Source organism: Vidua chalybeata, chromosome 4 (genome assembly GCF_026979565.1).
Source record: "Vidua chalybeata isolate OUT-0048 chromosome 4, bVidCha1 merged haplotype, whole genome shotgun sequence".
NCBI classification, from domain to species: Eukaryota; Metazoa; Chordata; class Aves; order Passeriformes; family Viduidae; genus Vidua; species Vidua chalybeata.
This window is the reverse complement of record NC_071533.1, coordinates 26,139,015-26,158,891: the sequence shown is the minus strand read 5'-3', so window position 1 is coordinate 26,158,891 and position 19,877 is coordinate 26,139,015. Positions and strand designations below refer to the sequence as shown.

Below are 19,877 nucleotides of genomic sequence, written 5' to 3'. Positions count from 1 at the left end.
AACTGGAGGCAAAGCACTGTACACTGGGTCTGGCACATGTACACCTGGCAAGCCAGGTGATGATTTCTTGATCTCTCGCATGTTTTCAGATAGAGGAGGAAAGCAAATTCCAGAGGCTTTACTCTTACAAATAAATACTAATCTTTTAGTTTAATGCAGGAATAATTTAATAAAACTTAATGTCCCACAATATATTTGGTTTAGGATGACTGAAGGAACAGTGCAGCAATTCTGAGGAATACAAAAACTTTCTTGAGAGAAGAAAAGGAACAATTTCTTCTATGGGACTCCTGGTGGAAAGCCATCAATGAGAATTGATGGGCTTCAGTGCAGCGAGTTGGACATAAAGAAAAACGTTCCACTTGTCAGAACAGTGAAATATTGGAGGGGGGGAACCTGTGGAAGTTGCAATAAAAATTTAGATGCAGTTAACTTTTTTCCTTGAAAAAGAGGGATGAACTGGATGACCTTTAAAGTTTCTCCCAGCCTTTTTTCAGGGAGTCTGTAGTGGGTACAATAGCTGTTAAATTTATCACAAACTTCCTAAATCTTATTTGGGTTATCTTTTACCCCTGCTCAGCCAAATTCTCCTAACTTAATGTAATACATCAGTCTAATGCCCTTACATCCAAACAAATTATATTCTACATGTAATTTCAAGGGGAAAAGTTACTATCCACCATCTTCTTTTTAGGTCCTCCCGGGAAAAGAGGTAAGCGGGGAAGAAGAGGAGAGACTGGTAAGTTTTTAATTTCACAAGATCTGTTCTCATTTGATGTTTTTGTGAGGCTGTGTACCCAGCATGCCTTGATTTTTAGTTGTATTGCATGTGTGCTCTGAAAAAGAAATCTGAAACTTCTTTGGTAAAATGTTGTGACCCTTGGCATGTATCTGGTGTCCTCTAGTCTTGGGCACCCTTAATTTGTAGGCACACTTCATAATGTTTGACGCGGTGCCTTTGGTAACAGGTCTGTAACTCTCAAACCCTTCAGGGGTGTTCTCATGCACATACACAAGTTAGAATAACTCCACGTAAGTCAGTAGTTGGAATACTGTGGCAGTGTTACATCAGGCCCCTTTGGTTGGCGGAGAACAATTTTATAAGGAAATAACAAAGGAAATAAAATTCCTTGTGTTGAGAATGTTGATAATCAGGGACCTAATGTGCTAAGTAGACTACTCTGTATGAGAGAAGTTGTTTTATAGAAATGAGCAGTTAAGTTCTAAGAGAAATAAGAAAAACATTTGTTGGTTCGTTACCCTATACCAGGGAGGTTGCTGTTGATAGAAACCTGCTGGTGGTGTGTAGCTTGAAATTTCATTTGAGGCAAAGTTATGAGATGCTGAGCACCTCTTGCTGTTGACATTCACAGGAATTGAATCAATTACCTTGCGGGATTGAGTTTTTCATCAAGGTGAACTTTTTGGAGGCAATGCAGTAGAAAATGAGCATTTCTATTCTCCTTGGCTGTCTTGTCTAATCTGCCAGCTAGGAAAACCTTCCAATCAACTTGATCTCTGTAAATCTTCTGTAGCCTTTCTTATCTATGTAAATAATAATTTATCTGGCTCTTAAAAACTATATCCATATCTTCCCGAATCACAAAACCAAAACCAAGCCCTGCCAAAAGTTGGTACAAATCACCTTTGTGTTTCCATTCAGTGCTGTCTTGGTATCTACTTCAGAGAAAGAGACTATGATACAGAGGGAAATTCTGTGGTTGAAGATTTTGTTACAAATGATCCTAGAAATTACTTTATGAGATGCTCATGGATTCATTTTAAATCTCAAATAAACACATGGTAAACTATTAATAAAGGAAACGGATCTCTCATTTAAAAAAAACAGACCTGCACCTTAAAATGGTGTTTAAGAATGTTTGCCAGAATACAGAAATTACCTTAGTTGCTGGACAATAAAAGTTGCATTGTTAAAACCAAAAGGCTGTCAATATTAAAAGCAATCTCAAAGTACACCTGCTGCTGTTTTATACTCCTTTTGCACTTCACTTTATTCAGAAATTAGAGAGAGGCATAAAAGCTTAATGAAATGCCATTGATTTGGGAGCTGCAGCTGCTCACCTTAATAAGACTGAAATAATAGATTTGATTTGTGGCCCTTTGATAATGTTTCCAAGAACTGCTAAACAAAAGTCTTTGAGGTCTAAATAATTGAAAAAATGTGCAAATATCACTTCACTAAGTGTGACATTTTAATGGGGAACATTTTATATGTGTGCCTTGAGAGAGGAAGGTGATGAAAATAAAGTTCAGCACTGTCAGGTGGCCACTGCAACCTCCCCTCACAGGCAAAGTTGGAAGTTTGGAAGATGCTGGTACACATAGTCTTGACAAGATGCCCAGGTTAAATGCCAAGGGTACTTTGTGCAATTCTGCAGCCAAGCTCTGATCCAGTGCTCACTATGTGGTTAACTGAAACTGGTGATGTGGTTACATATGCTTTATGTGGAGCCTGACAAAATGAATTGTATCCATGGCTGGTATTTTTGGACTGGCATGAAATTGCATGGAAATAAATGGAGAAGCAACTTTCATAAGATTGCATGACTGTAATTGAAGATTTGTTAAGGTAAGTGCATGCATTTAGGAGTAGTCTTATTTACAAGTTTCAGAGCACTACCAAAGCACAAGACTACTTAAGTGGGAAAATGTGTGCCCTGTATAACTAGTGCTGCTCACTGACAATCCCAAGGCCTTGTGCTTGACTGTGTATGTCTTTCTCCAGTAACTTCATAAGCTTACGTGTTCTTTTTTCTCTTTTTTACCCTTTTTACCCCTCTCCCCCACTCCACAGGACCTCCTGTAAGTACAGTGATACATTGTTGGTTCTTCCAGAATCAGGGATAAATCTGTTAGATCCTGTTAAGTTATCAGCATGATAAAATGATTATGTATACTCAAGAGGGAATTTTGATATTTATACATACACAATATCTTGGAGCTGAATAATTTAATCAGAAAGTTCATTAAGAAAAGAGTCTCTAAGCCAATAAAGCTTTATGTTCAGCGCTCCAGACTGCCATTTGGATTCACAACTCCGTGTAAGTATGTTATGTTCATTTTGCCAGTGACTTCATAACAGATATTTTACTGGAGTATAAAAGTGTGTGAGTATCCTATCTTAAGCGCAGACCTGGCCACTTTTGCTGGGTAATAACTTCCTCTGCATTTATCACATAGTCATGGGGTACAAGCTCCCTGTTCTTTGGAGGCACGGAGGCTGTCCAGCTCATTTCACTGTAATTGCTACTGAAGCGAATAAGTGCTTGTGTAAAATTATTATTAAATAGTGCTATTCCATTTAGTAAGTTGATTGAATCTTGTGCTAATTCTTCTTGTGAGAAAATGTTTTTCTTTCTTTTGAGGTTTTGTGGTTGTTTTGTTTTTTGCATGTCTTTTGTTTGCTTTTTTGTATATTCCCAGAGTAGATCAAAAGTCTGACTTGAAGGACAGGACTAAGCACATGTGCCTCAAACCTTTGTATCTGTCATGCCATCCATGTGAATCATACATTCCTATGGTGTAGGAATGTGACTGTTAAAATAGTATTTCTTTCACAGTTTGAAGACTTCTATTTTTTTCTTTAATATATGCAATATTTCCACAGTATTTTCAAGACCCTATCATCTGTCTGTTCTATGCTACATGCATGTTTAAGAATATTTAATTAATGTTGAATTCCTGCTGTTACCTGAAGATTTTACTGTAAACTGCATATATTGAGTCATGATATTGCTTATTCTTGTAAGACTTTGACCATGTGCTCAGCAATTCATAGTGACAAATTTATTTAACAAGCCATCAAAGAAAAGCCAGGCTTAATGCATAAAGGTGCTGTTTATTTGAAAGAAACACTGTTTCCCCCGATTTCTTTTGCAGTCCTCCTATGAAACAGAAAGAGCTAACAAAAATCATGATACAAGCTATTTTCCTGTACCAAGGCAAGGTGGCAAGTGTTCACTTGCCTCATTAAGAATGTCTCTGACTTTAGCTCCCCACTGTTTCAGTATAGGTACATTAAAAAAAACCCAAACAAACAAACAATCTCCCCAAAAATAAGTTGTAATCTTGGCAATATTAGCACAAACCTGAAATGGGTTCCAAAATGAATAATTTTAAGAAGTATCTGACTTCAAATTCCAAGTTTCATACTTGGAACCTACAAAACTTCATCTTGCTGACAAGCAGCAATGGTTTAAGTTGTTACAAGGCGTAAAAATGTGTAGTTTCTCTTCCTAATTCATTTCTGTATTTGCATAGACACTATCTAGGGGCAACTGTTGTGAACTTAAGTATTGTTTTCATCTGGGAGACTGTGGTAATAGTTTTCATTTAAAATATCAAATATTTATATGTCCTGCATGAAAGTGGAGAATTAGGTGTATGTTGTACTTTTAAAGGCTGCCACAATGCTCTGTTTATTTTCCTTGTACATGACTACTGAGTGGCACATGTAGTAGCAGTCAGAAGCTGGGGATTTTTATTATTTTTATGATCTTTTACAGCAATCTCAGATTTCTTCTTTGCCATCTATGGTCTAGTGGAATCTAATACTTTACTGCCTAAGCACAAAACCTTTTTTTTTTTTTTTGTTTTATTAACTACATACTGCCTGTCAGTTTACATGGATAATTCTCTTCATAAAAAAAACTGAATTTCACTGGGCATCAGAAGTATCCAGTAGCTTTTTAATCAGAGGGTTTATATAAGTTGAAACACATAATTTCCATTGCCAAAGCCTCATTTCTTCACTGTGTAGTACCTATCTCATATTTCTTGGTTTGAAATATCATCACATGCAAAAAAGTCGAGCAATACACAAATTATAATTTCCTGGTAATGTACTCTGAATGTTTGTTGTGTCATATGTCATGACTGTGTTGTTAATGTGTCATACCATTTCATCTCATTCAACCAGGGTCCACCAGGGCGAAATGGCTATCCGGTAACTCATCATATATTTATGATAGCAATTTATGATTACTCTGAAATCCTGTTGATGTATTTTGGTAGGACCCTTTTTTTTTTTTTCCTGGTTTCTCAGATGCCTAGAAAATGCAGGATTTTCCTTTAAAAACAAAGCAAAATAAAAATCCTGTGACAAGTTTCCGAAGAGAACCAGACTATTTACAATGCATAAATGAGATACACTGATTGTTTGATGTTGTACATATTTTGTGTTGAGTTTCTTCATTCTTGCGTACAAAAATCATAATTAATTAACTAAAAAACTTGCTAAGATGCTGCATCTCAGTTTTCCATGTTAGAAAGCTGTAGAGTTGCCACATGGAATCTCTGAGTCCTTATGGAACCTTCGAGTCCTTTCTTTTAATTCTCTCCTGTTTCACTTGACTGCATTGTTTAGTGCATTTTGAGCAAAGTAAAGTGTTATGACAGAGGTCCTAGCAATTGGCTGCAGTGACTATCACAGAGTAATTTTTCATAATGGATACTATTCATTTTTCTGTCAGTTTCATTCATATCTTTAGGATTTATTGCCTGAAAAAAATATATATGAAATAATGCATCTTTCTAAAATCTATTAATGATACACTTCTTTTTAGTAGTTAGGCAAACTGTCTGCAGTGTCCCGTTCATTGAAAGAATATGCCTTTATATGCCTGCTGTCACATGGGTATTAGAAACCAAGTGACTAAATGTGATAATATATGTGCACAACATAGTGACTGTTGAAGTATAGTAATGATTTTATTTATAGCACTTGATAGTGTAGCTTAAAGGGCCCTCCCAGATTGATTTGCCTATGTTTTTCAGACAAAAGATACCTAATTTTTCAATGCATTTAAAAAAAATGTTTCCTTTGGTAAAATATAAATTGTATGCCTTGAGCACCTGCAATTAGAGGAGAACTTTGTAGAACCACAGGCTCTCAAAATGGTTTGGGTGAGAAAGGAAATTATTGGATCATATCATTCCAATCACTCTGCCATGGGCAGGGACACCTTCAACTAGACCAGGTTGCTCAAATTAATCCAGCCTGGCCTTGAGCAATTAGAGGGATTGAGGACACTTCTAGGGATGAGTCATCCGTAGCTTCTCTGGACAATCTGTTCCAGTATTTCACCATTCTCATAATAGAAAAATTATTTCTTATATCCAATATAAACTTACTTTTAGTTAAAGGTCATTACCCCTTGTCCTTGTCACTACAGAGCTTGGTAAAAAATAGTATATTTCTCCACACTTTTTTTTCAGGGCCCCTTTCAGTTTTGAAAGGCTGCAGTAAAGTCTCCCTGGAGCTTTTTCTGAAAAACCCCAACTTTCTCAGCCTGTCTACATAGAAGAGCTGCTCCATCCCTTTCATCATCTCTGTGATCCTCTGGACTTGTTCCAACAGGTCCATGTGTTTTCTGACACTGTAGGCCCCACAGGTGGACACAGTAATCCAAAGGGGTCTCATGAGAGTGGAGTAGAGAGGGAGAATCACCTCCCTTGACCTGCTGGCCACACTTCATTTGATGCAGCCTATTTCAATGCTTTTACCTGGACAGGCTCTGGAATTCCAGAGTGGTGTCACCAAGGGATCATCATCCAGTGTCCATCTTTACAATTACAAGTAGTTGGAAGTCAGCTGGTGAGGAACTGATCATCAGGATCAAGAAACCTGCTCGGATGTACTAAAACCATTATCAGGTTTCCGAGTTCACATTCCAATTTCTCTTAGAGTGATTGATCTGTGTAGGTGAGTTTGTTTTCTTGAAGAGATTTGTTGTGGGATCTGAAAACAAGGAAGGTATTTCAGAGCCATGCTATTGAAATTGCTGTGTCTAATGGTGATGTTATGGGAAAACCTAGTCTGAATGCATTTCTCCTCATGTCTGATGTGAGCTGTCAGGAGAGCTTAGCACTTGATTGAGTCTGCTTCTTCCTGCTTGAAAATGACTGGGTATAAAATTTGGCTTTGCTTCCTGAAAGTTGTCATGTGGCTGAATGTTTCAATCTTTTAAGTCACAGTCATACCCTCCTGCTTTGAATGGGAAATATGTAACTGCAAGTGCCATGTACTTTAAAAGTAGTTTTACAGCCCTGTAGAGGGCTATTAGAAGGCTATTAGTGTTCTAAGTTATTTCTCCAGAGTCTTATTTAGCTCCTGTAGAAGCCTTTTTGCTTAAATCTGTATTGGATTTTATGGGATAGTCTGTGAGGATAGTGAGGTATATCTGCCATGTGTAACCTAAACCTGGTGTAGCTCTCTCACAAAAGCAAGTGGCTGTTTTCTCCAAGGCTTAAGTTTTCTTTGAAGGTGTTCATTCTAGTTTTGCAAGATACTTCAATAATAATTATAACAGTGAAAGGAATTACCGTCAGAAATCTAAGTTCCCAGGAAGATACAGCATCAAAAATCAATAAAATAAGGGGTTTACTGCTAATGAGTAACACAGTTATTAAGGGGTTTATAAAACCATGATTAACTGGTTATTATTTAAGGCACCAGTAATACTAAAGAAGTGTGCACTGATACAACTCCTTTTTTTCCTCATAACAAGCTTTGTATATCAGACAGTGACCAAATTCAGAGTTGTGACTCTTTCAGCTTGAGTTCAAAATTGAAATAGACTATCACATCTACTCAAATAAAAGAGGGAAAAGAGTGCACAAGCATTGGAGAATGAGATGACAGGCAGCTTTTGCCAGGCATTTTGTACGAAAATGTCACTTCACAAGTAATGCTAGAACTTGGAAAAAAGTACACACACACATATCCCCTAAAGAAGACCCACACCTACCCCAAAATTACCCAGCCACTAAAAAAAAAAAATATTTTCTTGTGAATGCAGAGGCCAAATACACAAACTATGGGGTTTTGTAAACCTCTGTAGGTTAAATGCATAGCAAATTTTTAGTATTTTCCATTGAAAAATTGAAGCAAAAAGAATTTTTCCCTACCACTTTTCCCAAGCTGGGCAAGATCAAGCTCAGCATCCAAGCAAACCATCCTGGAAGTTGCCACGTCTGTGGTGGTAAAGCTTCACTTCTTCAGAATTAAGTTTCAGAATATGGAAATACCCACAGAGCATTTATCCATAAACAGAGAAATGTAGAAATTTCTCCTTCATCTCTCCATCACAGTCAGTCTGCAGAGCACTGTATGCATTTACAAGACTTTCAGGAGCTGTGGAGGGTCATGGCTGCTCCAAGTGGCCATGTGCCTTGATTAAATCCAATTTCTTCTAAATATCCTTGTTTCATCTTCAAGAAATATAGACCGGTTCCTCTCCTGAAGGAAAATGTGTCTAAATTGGAGATTATTCTTCTGTAAGTGGCAAATATCATCACTTGATAAAATCTGAAATGTAGGTCTTTGAAATTTCACCTGTCAATTAATTTTAAATTTTCCTAGCTCTCAAAAGACTTGCCTCAAGATAACAAAGGGGCAAAGCTTAGGACTGCAGGTAGAAAATTTCAATTATTCTTTAGTCTGAAATAATTCCTTCTAGATTACAAAATGTCTTTGTCATCACACTTCTGATTTTGCACCCATAAAAACTTGTACCGATATACCATGAGAAAAGCTGTTACCCTGATCTGTAAGGAATTTCAGGTTGCTGTTATAAGTCTCTGATTTTTCGTCACCTCATTTTCTGTTCCTATATCACAAAAAGCAAAGAGAATTCCGGGTAGAACAATGAAAGGCATTTGAGTTGGAAGAAATAGGCCTGGTAGGGAAGAACATGAAAACCACCCTTGTGAGAAATTGTTAAAAGGCTTTTTTTTTTATCCTGCTGTGTTGCTTTGTCTTTGATGGGACTTCATAATTTGTTTTCTTCTGTGTCTCCAGTTAGAGACTGGGGCTGCCTAGGCAAATGTGTAATAAGTAGCAATGTCTCTGGATATACATAAAATTAATCTCATCCAAGTGCAAGTTTTTCAACCTCAGAGACGATGGCAACTCAGTTCCTATAAAACAATTAGAGTTGGAATAATCAAAAGAGAAGAAATGAGCAAAGATTGTGCATTTTTCATCTGTGATTAAACATAGCCTATGGCAATGTTAAGCATTTTTGCAACAGTTTTATTTCTAATAGCTGGTCAGATCTCCTCTTTTTCACAATCGTACAAAAATATAAATGTCTAAGCTCAAGGAGCAGCTATCTCAATTCCTGACCTTACCCTGAGCGTTTGGCTTGGTGATCCTATAGAAATTTCCCACTTCACAGCAATTTTTTTCATTTTCAACAGGTGTCTTCACAGACCACCTTTCATTTCTGGCATTTGCCCAAAGTAACTCTTAGGCATATGGCAGCAAAATTTTTGCAATAAATTTCAGGTTTGGTAGTGAAACACTGATAACTATTTCTGGTTTTACTTTTTTTTTTTTTCCTTTTTAATGAACAGAAAATTCAAAACATACGAAGTCTCAACAGCTTCTTTGTACTGTGATTTTATTATGTGTTTTCTCAGTTTATATGATTTATCCTTGTATTCTGTCACAACAGAGGGGATTGGCTTAGGAGACATGAGGTTTTCAGTTGATCCATTTGCCTCAGACTTCTTGCTTGTTCTCAGGGAGTGCAAAGTGCAGTGTTAAACTTGCTGCCATGCAGGTTAACTTTGTAATATTTCTGTGCCATGAGAACCAGAGGAAGGTTGTAAAAATGTGGTAATTTTTGTAAACATAGTGTAGCTGAGGACACATGATGATATTGAGAACTTCCAGTTCTTCCTAGAAATTGTGGGAGGATCTCTAAATCTGCATGGCTAAGTAACTGTGGCCTTTGTAATCCCGTCAGTCACATTCATACAATAATGGGTTCTTATGACCTTTGGTTCTATAAATAACATGTATTGCAACTTGTGAGTTTAATTTTTTTGTATGCCAATATTTTCACAGTGATTGAAGATAATTATAAAAATGATTCTAACAGAAAATTTTGAGATCTCTTAAAATTACAGTTGCTGTTAATTCTGTGTCACAGGGACGAAGCTACACATCAGAACACATTTATTAGCCACTTACAAGGCAGTTGCCATTTTGAATGAACTATGGGCTAAATCCTCTCATTTGTTACATTTGTGTAATGCTGACTGCATAAATAAGAGCAGGCAGTGTTTATTTCTGCAGCTCCCTGGAGGAAACTCAGAGAGCCCCAAGCTATTCCTTTTCTGTGACTACGATAGTGAAGGAACAACTGCCTCATCTGCAAAAGCCAGCAATATAAAAAGACATCTCTATCCATTTCTTCACTGAAAATTATAAAAATAAATTGCCATAGATAAGCTAAAGGAGAAAGTCCACATGGAGATTTAAGAAAATTATTTGTGCTGCAGTAAATGCCTGCTTACATAGTGTGTCCTGCTTTAAACATATTAAACTTTGTAAATTATTTGAGTCCATTTCATAGATAACATTACAAATAAAGATGTAGAAAACTAATGGAAAAATAAAACAACATTATAATAAATAACCTCAGTGAAAGATTAATAATACAGACAATTGTTGCCATATGCTGGATCCACCAAGACTCTCTTTGAACTGGCAATTTCCATCTCGGATGCACGGACTCCAGCACTATAAAAATCCACATCTCTGCATGGGACTTTCTAGATGTCAGTGTGTGATTAAAAACTGAGCACAAAATGCTAGGGTACTGAAGGCTAGTGTGAGTCATTACAGTTTTGATTCACAGCTGACATCAATTCAAAATGACACAAACCCATATATCTATCAGATAAATAAAGATTTATAGCTGATGGTAGATACATAGGGGGTCAGTGTAATTTAAGAATTAAATGTATTTTTTCAGTTCTTTCCTCTGCAGACTTAGAAATTTCCCTCTTCTCTTTCATAAGAAAGCATGTATAAGTAGAGAAAGGAATTAAACTGGTTTGTCATTTTTTTGACAGCATACATACTTTTCTGGTCTCTCTGGGCTACTCCAGCTTGGCAGCTTAGCAGGTGCCATGCAGAAGGCTGTGGTTAACATCTTCACATTTATGCTTTGATAGGCTTAATTAGTGCTTGAACTGTACCTATGATCATTCATACTTGCTTTTTGTCAGGCCTGCCACTTGAAATTTTCCAGTCATTTCCTCCCAGTGCACCATGTAGCTCTCTGGTATAACAGAACAAGCTTTATTTATGAAATCAACTACCTTGGAGCAAAATTTTGTGTTCCAAAAGATTTTTAATTCTATGTCTCATTTTTCTATTTGTGTTTGACAGTTGCATGTGGATGTAAAGTGATTAACCAGTGGTGGTTAAAAATGCCTCTAGGAATTTGTCTGAACCATTACTTTCTCACAAGAAGCTTAGAAATTCAAAGACAAGGTTAAATCGATTACAGTAGAAATCCTGTATTTAATTACTTAATGGTTGGGCTTGACGATCTTAAAGGTCTTTTCCAACCTAAATGATGCTATGATTCAGGTTACATCTGTCACAAATGTGAAGGAAAATCCTAAGCTACCCTTTAAGAATTCCTAAGTCATCAGTTCCTTCCCTGGAAGGGGGGGGTTATACAGATGATTGTGAGATTTTCTTTCATGCTGGATTTATAATTTTGATTTATGATACTCTGAATGATGTGTAAAACTGTATTACCCATACAGCTCCCAGATGACTAATCCTATGTGGGAGTTTAAGTGCATTGTTCATCTGGCTGAGGTCAAGGGATGGTTTTTCCTTGAAGCACTTCTGCTTCTCTCTGCAGTCAGTCTTCAGATTCCATTTAAGAGAGAGGTGATATGAGGAGAGGAACCTCTGGACCAGTCAGTCACCTGAACTGGCTCTTCCTTACAAAGCTGAGTGAGGAACTACTTCCCTTCTGGGAATCAAGTCATCATCTGATGCACCTCTACTGGGCCCCACACTGGACAGCATCATCCAGTAATCACACAAAAATTATTTGGCTAGTTGTCAAGTTTAGTAGGGTTCTCAGCTCTATAGTTTTGGGTTCGTTTTTCAAGGCCAGGAGTTAGCTGGTAGATCAAAGCCTTTAAGTACTTTTTCCTCCATTATGGGGATCTTGAGATGGGCACATTTAGTGTGTGAATTTGCTTCTTGAACCACAGGGAAAATTCTAGGCTGTTTCTTGGACTGTTCTAACTTTCGTTTTTTCACATTTCTAGCTGTGCCTATTGAAATCAAGATTAGTTAAAGACATTTCTGAAAGCAAACATAGTTGTGTGAAAGGAAAGGTGTATACAAGCAGTATGGAATGTCATTTGGAAGGTTTTTCCGTGACTTTGTAGGATGCAGATCATAAATCTCCCTCAGAAAATGGTTTTGAGATTTTGTTGTTGTTTTTATTTTGTTGGTTCCCTCTCCCTGCCCACCCAGTTTGGCTTTAAGTAAAGTAGTTAAGATTCATTATTTTTGCTAGTATTGAGAAAGTGCTATCAAGTACTGACAATCTAACAGAGAACTATTGAGTTAAAAATTCTTTTTAGATTATTTTGTACATTTTCATGATGGTTGCTCCCAGTGTAAATGAGAGGAATTTAGCCCTTTGCTGCTTTGACTCATGAAAAACCATCATGTGCATGAGCACTCATGAGTTTGACGTAGAAATCAATTTCTTTCCACAGCATGATATCCTAATGAAAATAAACTGCTGTTGGAAGGCTGAAATTCTAGCAAGTGAATAAGCCTAGGGAAAATTTGGAAATTTTCAGAAGTTACACTATTTATCTGTAACAGTTCTTCATTTTATAGATCAATTACAGCTAAGATAAGCCAAATTTTAAGGGTAGATTCTTCTCCTCCTCAGTACACAGACTTTTGTGAAAACAGGAGTTGTATCACTATACTGGACTTAAGCTTACATTCAATTTGATATTTTAGTTCAGTAGTATTAGATATGTACACTGAGGTTGTGGATTCCAGCAACTGGAATTATCTTAGTTTGCTACTTGCAGTTAGTTTCACAGGTTGATATTAATATTGGTACAATTTTCTATGGGTGAGAGAGAACACTGAAAGAAAGTACTCCAAAAGAACCAAGAGTAGCATACAGCAGTTCAGTAACTTTTGTTATGCATAATGTAGTATTTGCATTCCTAGTCATTGAGAAAGTGCAACTGTAGCTTCCTTTTTTTAATAGGAAAAAGGCACGAGTCAGACCTGTGGTTTTCATTCTGACTGGTACTCTGACTGATTAGCCAGTCTCCAAAGAGCAAATTACCTCAACATTTCCACTTCCAGCTATGTGGATCAATTATCCTGATTTTTTTCTAATCCACTCTGAATACAATGTCTCTGCCCTTAGGGTATGTTAAGCATAATCTGGTATTGCCATCACATCCAAATTTTTTTCTCCCTAGATGGGAATGCAAAGAAGCACTTTTTTTTTTCTTTATGCTGTCACCAGCTTCTGCCAAAATCCTTTTATAGTCTTGAAAACCAGTTATGTCAGAAGAAAGTAATGAATATTTTTTTATTTGGAGGTATTCATGTGTGGATCCACAAAATCTAAGAGAATAGCCTAGAGAGTTTGAGATGAAATGAGCTAATGAGTTTGGTAAATGCTTGGGAGATTTTAAGTTGTTACACTGAGCTATATTCTGCCTTTGGATTCACCTGTTCAGCTCTGGTGGCCTTCAATTTAACTTGCATAATTTGACTGAAAGTGGGAAATAGCTGAGAGTATGGCTCAGAAAGGCACAGGTATAACACACTTGGATTTTCAAGTTTTCTTGGCTGGGGGGTAGCCCATGTTCTATTGTAGGTCAGATTTCAGTAACTTTTGCTTCCCTGGTTAAATGTTTTGTTTGTTGAATCTGCTTGTTTCTGAGCAGCAATTGTCAAGGAAGGAAGATTTCTCTTTGTGCAATGAGGCTGTACTTGGAGTTTAAAAGGGAATTTAGAATCAAAATAGGCCAGTGTTTTGTGTGAGAGGCCATTAGAACTGAGGTCTTAGATTGATGGCACAGTGTATTAAGATGGAAAGTGAGGTACTGTGCAGCTCCCCAGTTAATATAACTAATAAAAGCACAGGCTTGGAAATAAAGCTGCTGTATGCCTGTCTGAGCATTTCACAGGCTTAATGATTTTGTTTAAGTCACAGTAATAGAAGTTCCGTATGGAAACTGATGGTGATTTGTGTGAAATTTCTTTTTTCAAGAACCAGACATAAACTTTTCCTGAAGTACAAATTCTTTTCTTTGCTATATCCCTCTTTCCTTGTTAAACTGGGGAAATAGAACAGGTGGTGCATATATATTAACAGGTGGTGTATATATATTAAAAATATATACAGAGAATTGTTTCAGGAAGAAAGGGTGAAAAAATCTATTGCATCCCTAAATTCTGCTTTATTTCTGTGATTGAAATAATCTTTGTAAGTGTGCTTCCTATGTTTTTTTCCATGATGCTTTATGTTTTTTGAGAATTTACTGACTCCAAGTCATTTTGGAGGTGGCATAGTTGTATGCAGCACCAACCCTTAACAAGTAATTTAGATATAATGTAATTAGATCAACTGGAATGTCTTTACATTAGCTGCATGCATATTTGTGTCTTTTAAGTCTCATAGGTAAATGCCAGAAGTATCTGTATGGACTTGCATGTAGGGTCTGTTATGTTCCAGTATTTGACCACATATGGCAGCCCATAGCTGAAAGCACCTGCTTTTGCAGTTTAAGTTTTAATGTAGTGTATCTGAACAAGCTTCTTTTCCTTATCCTGGAATTCTTCAAACAAATCTTTCTTCAACCTCATGATAGTTGAAAGAGATTGGGATTTTATCCTTGGTGTGTTTATTCTTAAATGCTTCAGTACCTTGGCTCTTACTTTTGTTCTCTTTTAAACCCTTTGTTGTAACTGTGCTTTTTTATGGAGATCTATTCACTCTGGTTGATGTTCTTCATTGCAACTCAAATGAGAAGTATCTCTGGCAGCTATATTTTTTCTTAATTCCCTGGGGCACTCATTCAGAATATTTGCCTCTATAGGCAAATAAAGGAGCATGATGGTAGGATTCTTTGGTCCTAATGAAGCAAAAATTGTTTTATGTTTCTGCTCCTGAGTTTGTCAATCTTCAAAAACCAATGTTTCCACTGAGGCAAGGTGAAAAAATCGATCTCTGAAGGTTATGTCTGTATGATACTGTGTTATGTACCCACTATATTTTTACTTAACAGACCTTATTCCACCTAAAAAGAAAAGATTTGTAGGTGCCAAAAAAACAGGTTGACTGAAAGAAGTGAAATGGATTTTTTTTCACATTCTCTAAAGCCATCAAAACACAAGTAATAAGAAAGATTGTTCTTTAAGAGGGTCTCAGTGAGCAAATGGATTTGCTTCCATGGTGGTGTGAGGAAACACATTCTTCAGAATTATTCCAGAAGAACAAAAATCTAATTCATCAAAGTCATCATGCCACAGCTGTTACAACAATCTATCTCCTACTGAATGCTAGCCAGCTAATTTTTGAGAAGTGACATTTTTCACAGTTTATTGTTTTCTCATCAACATGGCACCAACCACATCAAATACAATCACCCAGTGATGTTGGCGTTGATGAATTAGCCATGTGCTTTCTATTTACAGATACAGGAGTTCCAATTTCTTTGGGTGAAAAGAGAAGTTTTAGGTAGAATGCAGAAGTTTTCTCTCTGGTCTGTGTGAATGTTTTCCATGTTCAAGTACTTGTTAGGCTATGCTGGAATTCAGTAGCATAACAGTATTTTTGCAGAAACACAGAGTTCTGCAAAACTTCACTAGACTGTTTCAATGGATTATGGATGGGTGAAGCATTTTGGCTCCATTCTTTACCATAACTAGAACTATGTTGCTCTTACTCTTTCTGGGGTCAACAGTAGTTTCTCTCTGCAGTAATTTGTCATACAGATATGACTGTACAAATGTAGTAGATGCTGGTAAGAGGTGTAGGCTACAAGGAGGAAAACTGTCTGGAAATAATCTTCTTGCTAGTCTGATGTGTGAAGACAACGGAGGTACTCCAGGGTTTGGGATTCACACTCATGCAGGGCCCCTTTTTAAATACATATTTGCAACATATACAGTGTTGGCCATGATAAACAGAAGCATGTCTACCCACAGTGTTTGAGAAGAGGAAGTTCCTTCCAACTTGGATCTGCCCAGCTCTTTCTTATGATTCTTTTACATATGAATTTCAGTAGCAAGAGCAGCCATAGTGCTGAGATACTCAAAAAATGCATCCACACCACAAGAAACTGCCATTCAGATCTCCTGCATAAACTATAAAAATAAAAAGTATCTTGGCAATTATTTTTCATCTGTGAAACATGCTTTTGTAAAGCTGTGACTATAATTTTTCTTGCACAGAACTCTTTGCATATGGTAACCCTTATTGTTACCATATGTGGAGCTTTTTTGCAGTTCAGCCACTCTCTGAGTAGCCAAACTCTGAACAATTTCTTTTGTTCCTTAACTTACTTCTAGAAATAACCAGTCCATCTTAAAATTGCAAAGGAGCTAGAAATTATTATTAAAATTGCAAGTTGGGCAACTGCAAATGATCTATTAAGAGTATTCAGACTGCAAGTTGGGCTCTCATCTAAGAGTCTTGCAATGTAGAGTGATGTTACTTCAAGAAGTCTTGGAAATGGTACCTGGCACTTCTGGTTTACTTTGGAATATTTAAAACGGTTCCTCATCTTCCATCTTATTCCATCATTGATAATTTTCATTATCTAATTTAGGTTAAAATGGACACTACAGCCACTTCATGAAATTTGTGGCTTCATGTCACCTATCCATTTGTTTCCTTAGATTCAAAGTACCTAAAAAGTATGAAAAACGCAAACATTTTCTTTTATGTCACAAGATCAGCAAAATATCTGTCAGTCGGCTGCCACTTTTGCTCAGCAGGTAACTATTACCATTGGCATGTTGCTTTACATGTGCATGCTGCATATTTCTCTGCACTAAAGGCACTGCACTTGACAGGTGGATTAAAATACAAATTTGAATAATTTTGGTTATGTTCAGGAACTGAAGTCTCCATATTTAGGTTAAACCTTAAACTAGGTTCAGACATGGTGTAACTTCTCTGGTTGATAGAGCCTTAATGATGGTGCTGCAGGTCATCACTCTCCAGGTTTTATCAGGATGTGGCTTCCAGGACTCTTCTGTGCTTCCATGGTATGCTTTGAGAAACTTGTTAGTTTGATAAAGGTGATCTTGTAGGAATTTTTTTTATGAGAGAGTTGATACATGGCTTGCAAACAAGTGAGAGATGGCTAGGATTACAGGATAATTCTGTCAAAGTTATTAAGAAAGCCTTTCCATGAGAATGAAATCAGTGAGGTGTTTTTGGGAAGGTTTATAGTTCAGATCTTGAATGATTAATTTTGCACCAGTGTTTTCAATGAGTCTAGGAAAATCAAGGTGTTTCTGAAGGCTAAATGTGATGAAGTCTCCAGTAGTTAAGATGGGGATACATAAGTTTCTGGTCAAGAAAATCAAGCAGCCTAACAGCACTGTCGATTTTGTTTTTAAAGAAGCCCACTTCATTTAAACCTCTACTTCTCTAGCTCAGAACACAGTTATACTTTGCATCTCCAGGTGATGATCCATCTAGCTGAATTTTATGTCTCAGGTAGTAACTGATACCAACTGCTTGAGGGAAGAATTCTGGAAACTCTGAAATTGGCTTTTTTGAAAGAGCCTTGTAGTGCTTAATTTGTCATTGTCAGTAATTTTTCTTTTTGCAGTAAAGGGTTTTTTGAGAGGCTCAGCTCATCTTTCTTGTACTCTTTTAGTCTGTTCTTTTTACAGTAAATTTTTCTCCTGCCCAAACAATCTGGCTTTTTTTTTATTTATTTTTTGGTTGGTTGGAGTTTTTTTTTCAGCAGTATCCTGATTGATGGGCAGAGAGACTTGTTGCAGGTTGATTTGGTGCACTTTTCTTTTCTCACACATGGAGCAAGTGACTTCTGTACCTGGACTGTTGTCTTCCACTACTCTTAAGAGTAATCATTTTCAGTCATTGAAAAAGAAGCAATAATGTTTCATCAATAGAAGAGATCTAGCTTGTTGATGATCTTAACTGTGCTCATTGTTCACATAGCTCTAAAGCAAAATCGCACTAAAAAGGAATTTCATCAGACTTGCTAGGAATTATATATCCTTCCTAGGAATAGTATATTAAATCTAATAAAGTCATCCTTGGTAAACCTGTCATTGAACAAAGGGCAAAAAAGAAAGAAATATGTCATTTAAAGAAAAAAAAATTAATCATTTTAATATTATCATGATGAGGAAACCTGACAGTGGTGGTTTATTTTTACTTTTATCAGTCTAAAACTGAAATAGGTGTTTTGAAAAGGCAGTGTGTCAGGGAAGACCATGTATTTGATTCATCTTGACAAAAATTACTTGCTAATCAGTAGTGGCAATTATATTACAGAAAGTGGTTTGATCTGCATAGCATGGCTCTGAAGACATTCAGGTTTAAGTCAAAGACAGACTATGGCTTGAATTCTTTCTCTAAAAATTAATGAAAAATTTAAACTGTCCTTATCTCAAGAAAATTACTTGGAATTCCAGTGCGATCTTGTAATGAATTTCAATAAATATTGTCATATATAGGATTCTTCTCAGTGCATCCTGAAGCAACATCATGTACTATTTCAGCTCATCTTTGTCATCTAGCCTGTATTTTTGTGGAGTTTCTAATATTTGCTATTTTTTAAAAAGTGCTTTCTCTCTCTTTCTAACACTAGAAAAAAGTAATTGAGGAAAGAAGGAAATTGCCATGTTTGGCTGTTAAAGAGTCAGTATTTTTATAATGAAGGAATAGTATTCTGTTTCACAGTATTTTTTTTCTTCTGGAAGGCAGTGTGTCTCAAGACAGTTTTGCTTTCTTCCTGTATTCTACAAAGCAAATCCCAGAAGACATTCTGAGATGTCAGACCAAATAGCCCTGGTAAAAATGGAGTCATGGGAGAAATTCTTATTATTCTCCGTTCCTGTAGAGAAACAGATGCTTCTCTACAGTCTGCTGGGAATTTCTGAATCTTCTTTCAGAGACTCTTCGAGATGCTACATACAGTCCTTTAATTCAAGTACAGGAGCTATGTAGCATGGATAAAGAGCCAGCAAAAATCCAATAGTAGTTTTAAAACACCTGTCATTGTAAAGGAGCACAAATAGTATTTTTTTTCCTATGATAAAGAAACATTCCTTAAAAACAGTGTTTATATTCACGATACAAGCACTAATACAGGTGCAAGAGCTGTTGAATGGTGCCTGTAAGCCAGTTTAACTCCATAATCTTCCTTCTACAAATATTTGCATAATCATTTTCTGCATTCATTCATCATAAGAGTAATTAAATCTTTTGGGCTAAGCTTGCAGCGGACCTAACAGTTAAACTTAACCTGCTGTCCCACAAAGCCCTGTGGGGATCTTTATATGCTTACCATTACCTTGCTGTTGAATGTTTTAGCTGGTAATATCTCTAGCTTGTTTTCAAGAAGTTATTCATAGCCAGAGTTTAGCTCAGCCTTTGTTTCTGCAGCCTCTGTACCTGCAGCAGATGTGTGTAAATATTACTTGATAAATATCCTGTGTAAATATTACTTGATAAATATCCTTTTCCAGTGCTAGAAAAAATCTGGGCTAACTAATAACTTGGAAATGTCTTAATTTTTGGGGTGTATAGAACCATATTTAGAAATTTGCTAAATAATTATGAGAAAAGTAGTTAAGTGTTATATGTGTGCTGCATGTGTGGAATCAAGAGGCACAGAGGAAACATAATAATAAAAGCTCTACCATTTTAATCCACTGGCTAGTGTTGCTTTCTTCTTCCTTGCTACCAGGGAAGGACTGTTCAGAGATAACATCTGAAAGATAGTGTAGGTTGTCCCAACAGTCACAAACTTCTCAAGGAAGTCAGCACATA

At 36.6% G+C, this 19,877-nt stretch overlaps 1 protein-coding gene across 1 annotated transcript in view; it reads left to right on the top strand.

Moving 5' to 3' along the window:
• COL25A1 (collagen type XXV alpha 1 chain) overlaps positions 1-19,877 on the top strand; it is a 294,445-nt gene that overhangs the window by 152,474 nt on the left and 122,094 nt on the right. Inside the window, exons 3-4 of the mRNA XM_053941672.1 lie at positions 695-739; positions 2,816-2,823. Coding sequence (XP_053797647.1) covers positions 695-739; positions 2,816-2,823 — 53 coding nt within the window. The remainder of the gene's footprint in view (positions 1-694; positions 740-2,815; positions 2,824-19,877) is intronic.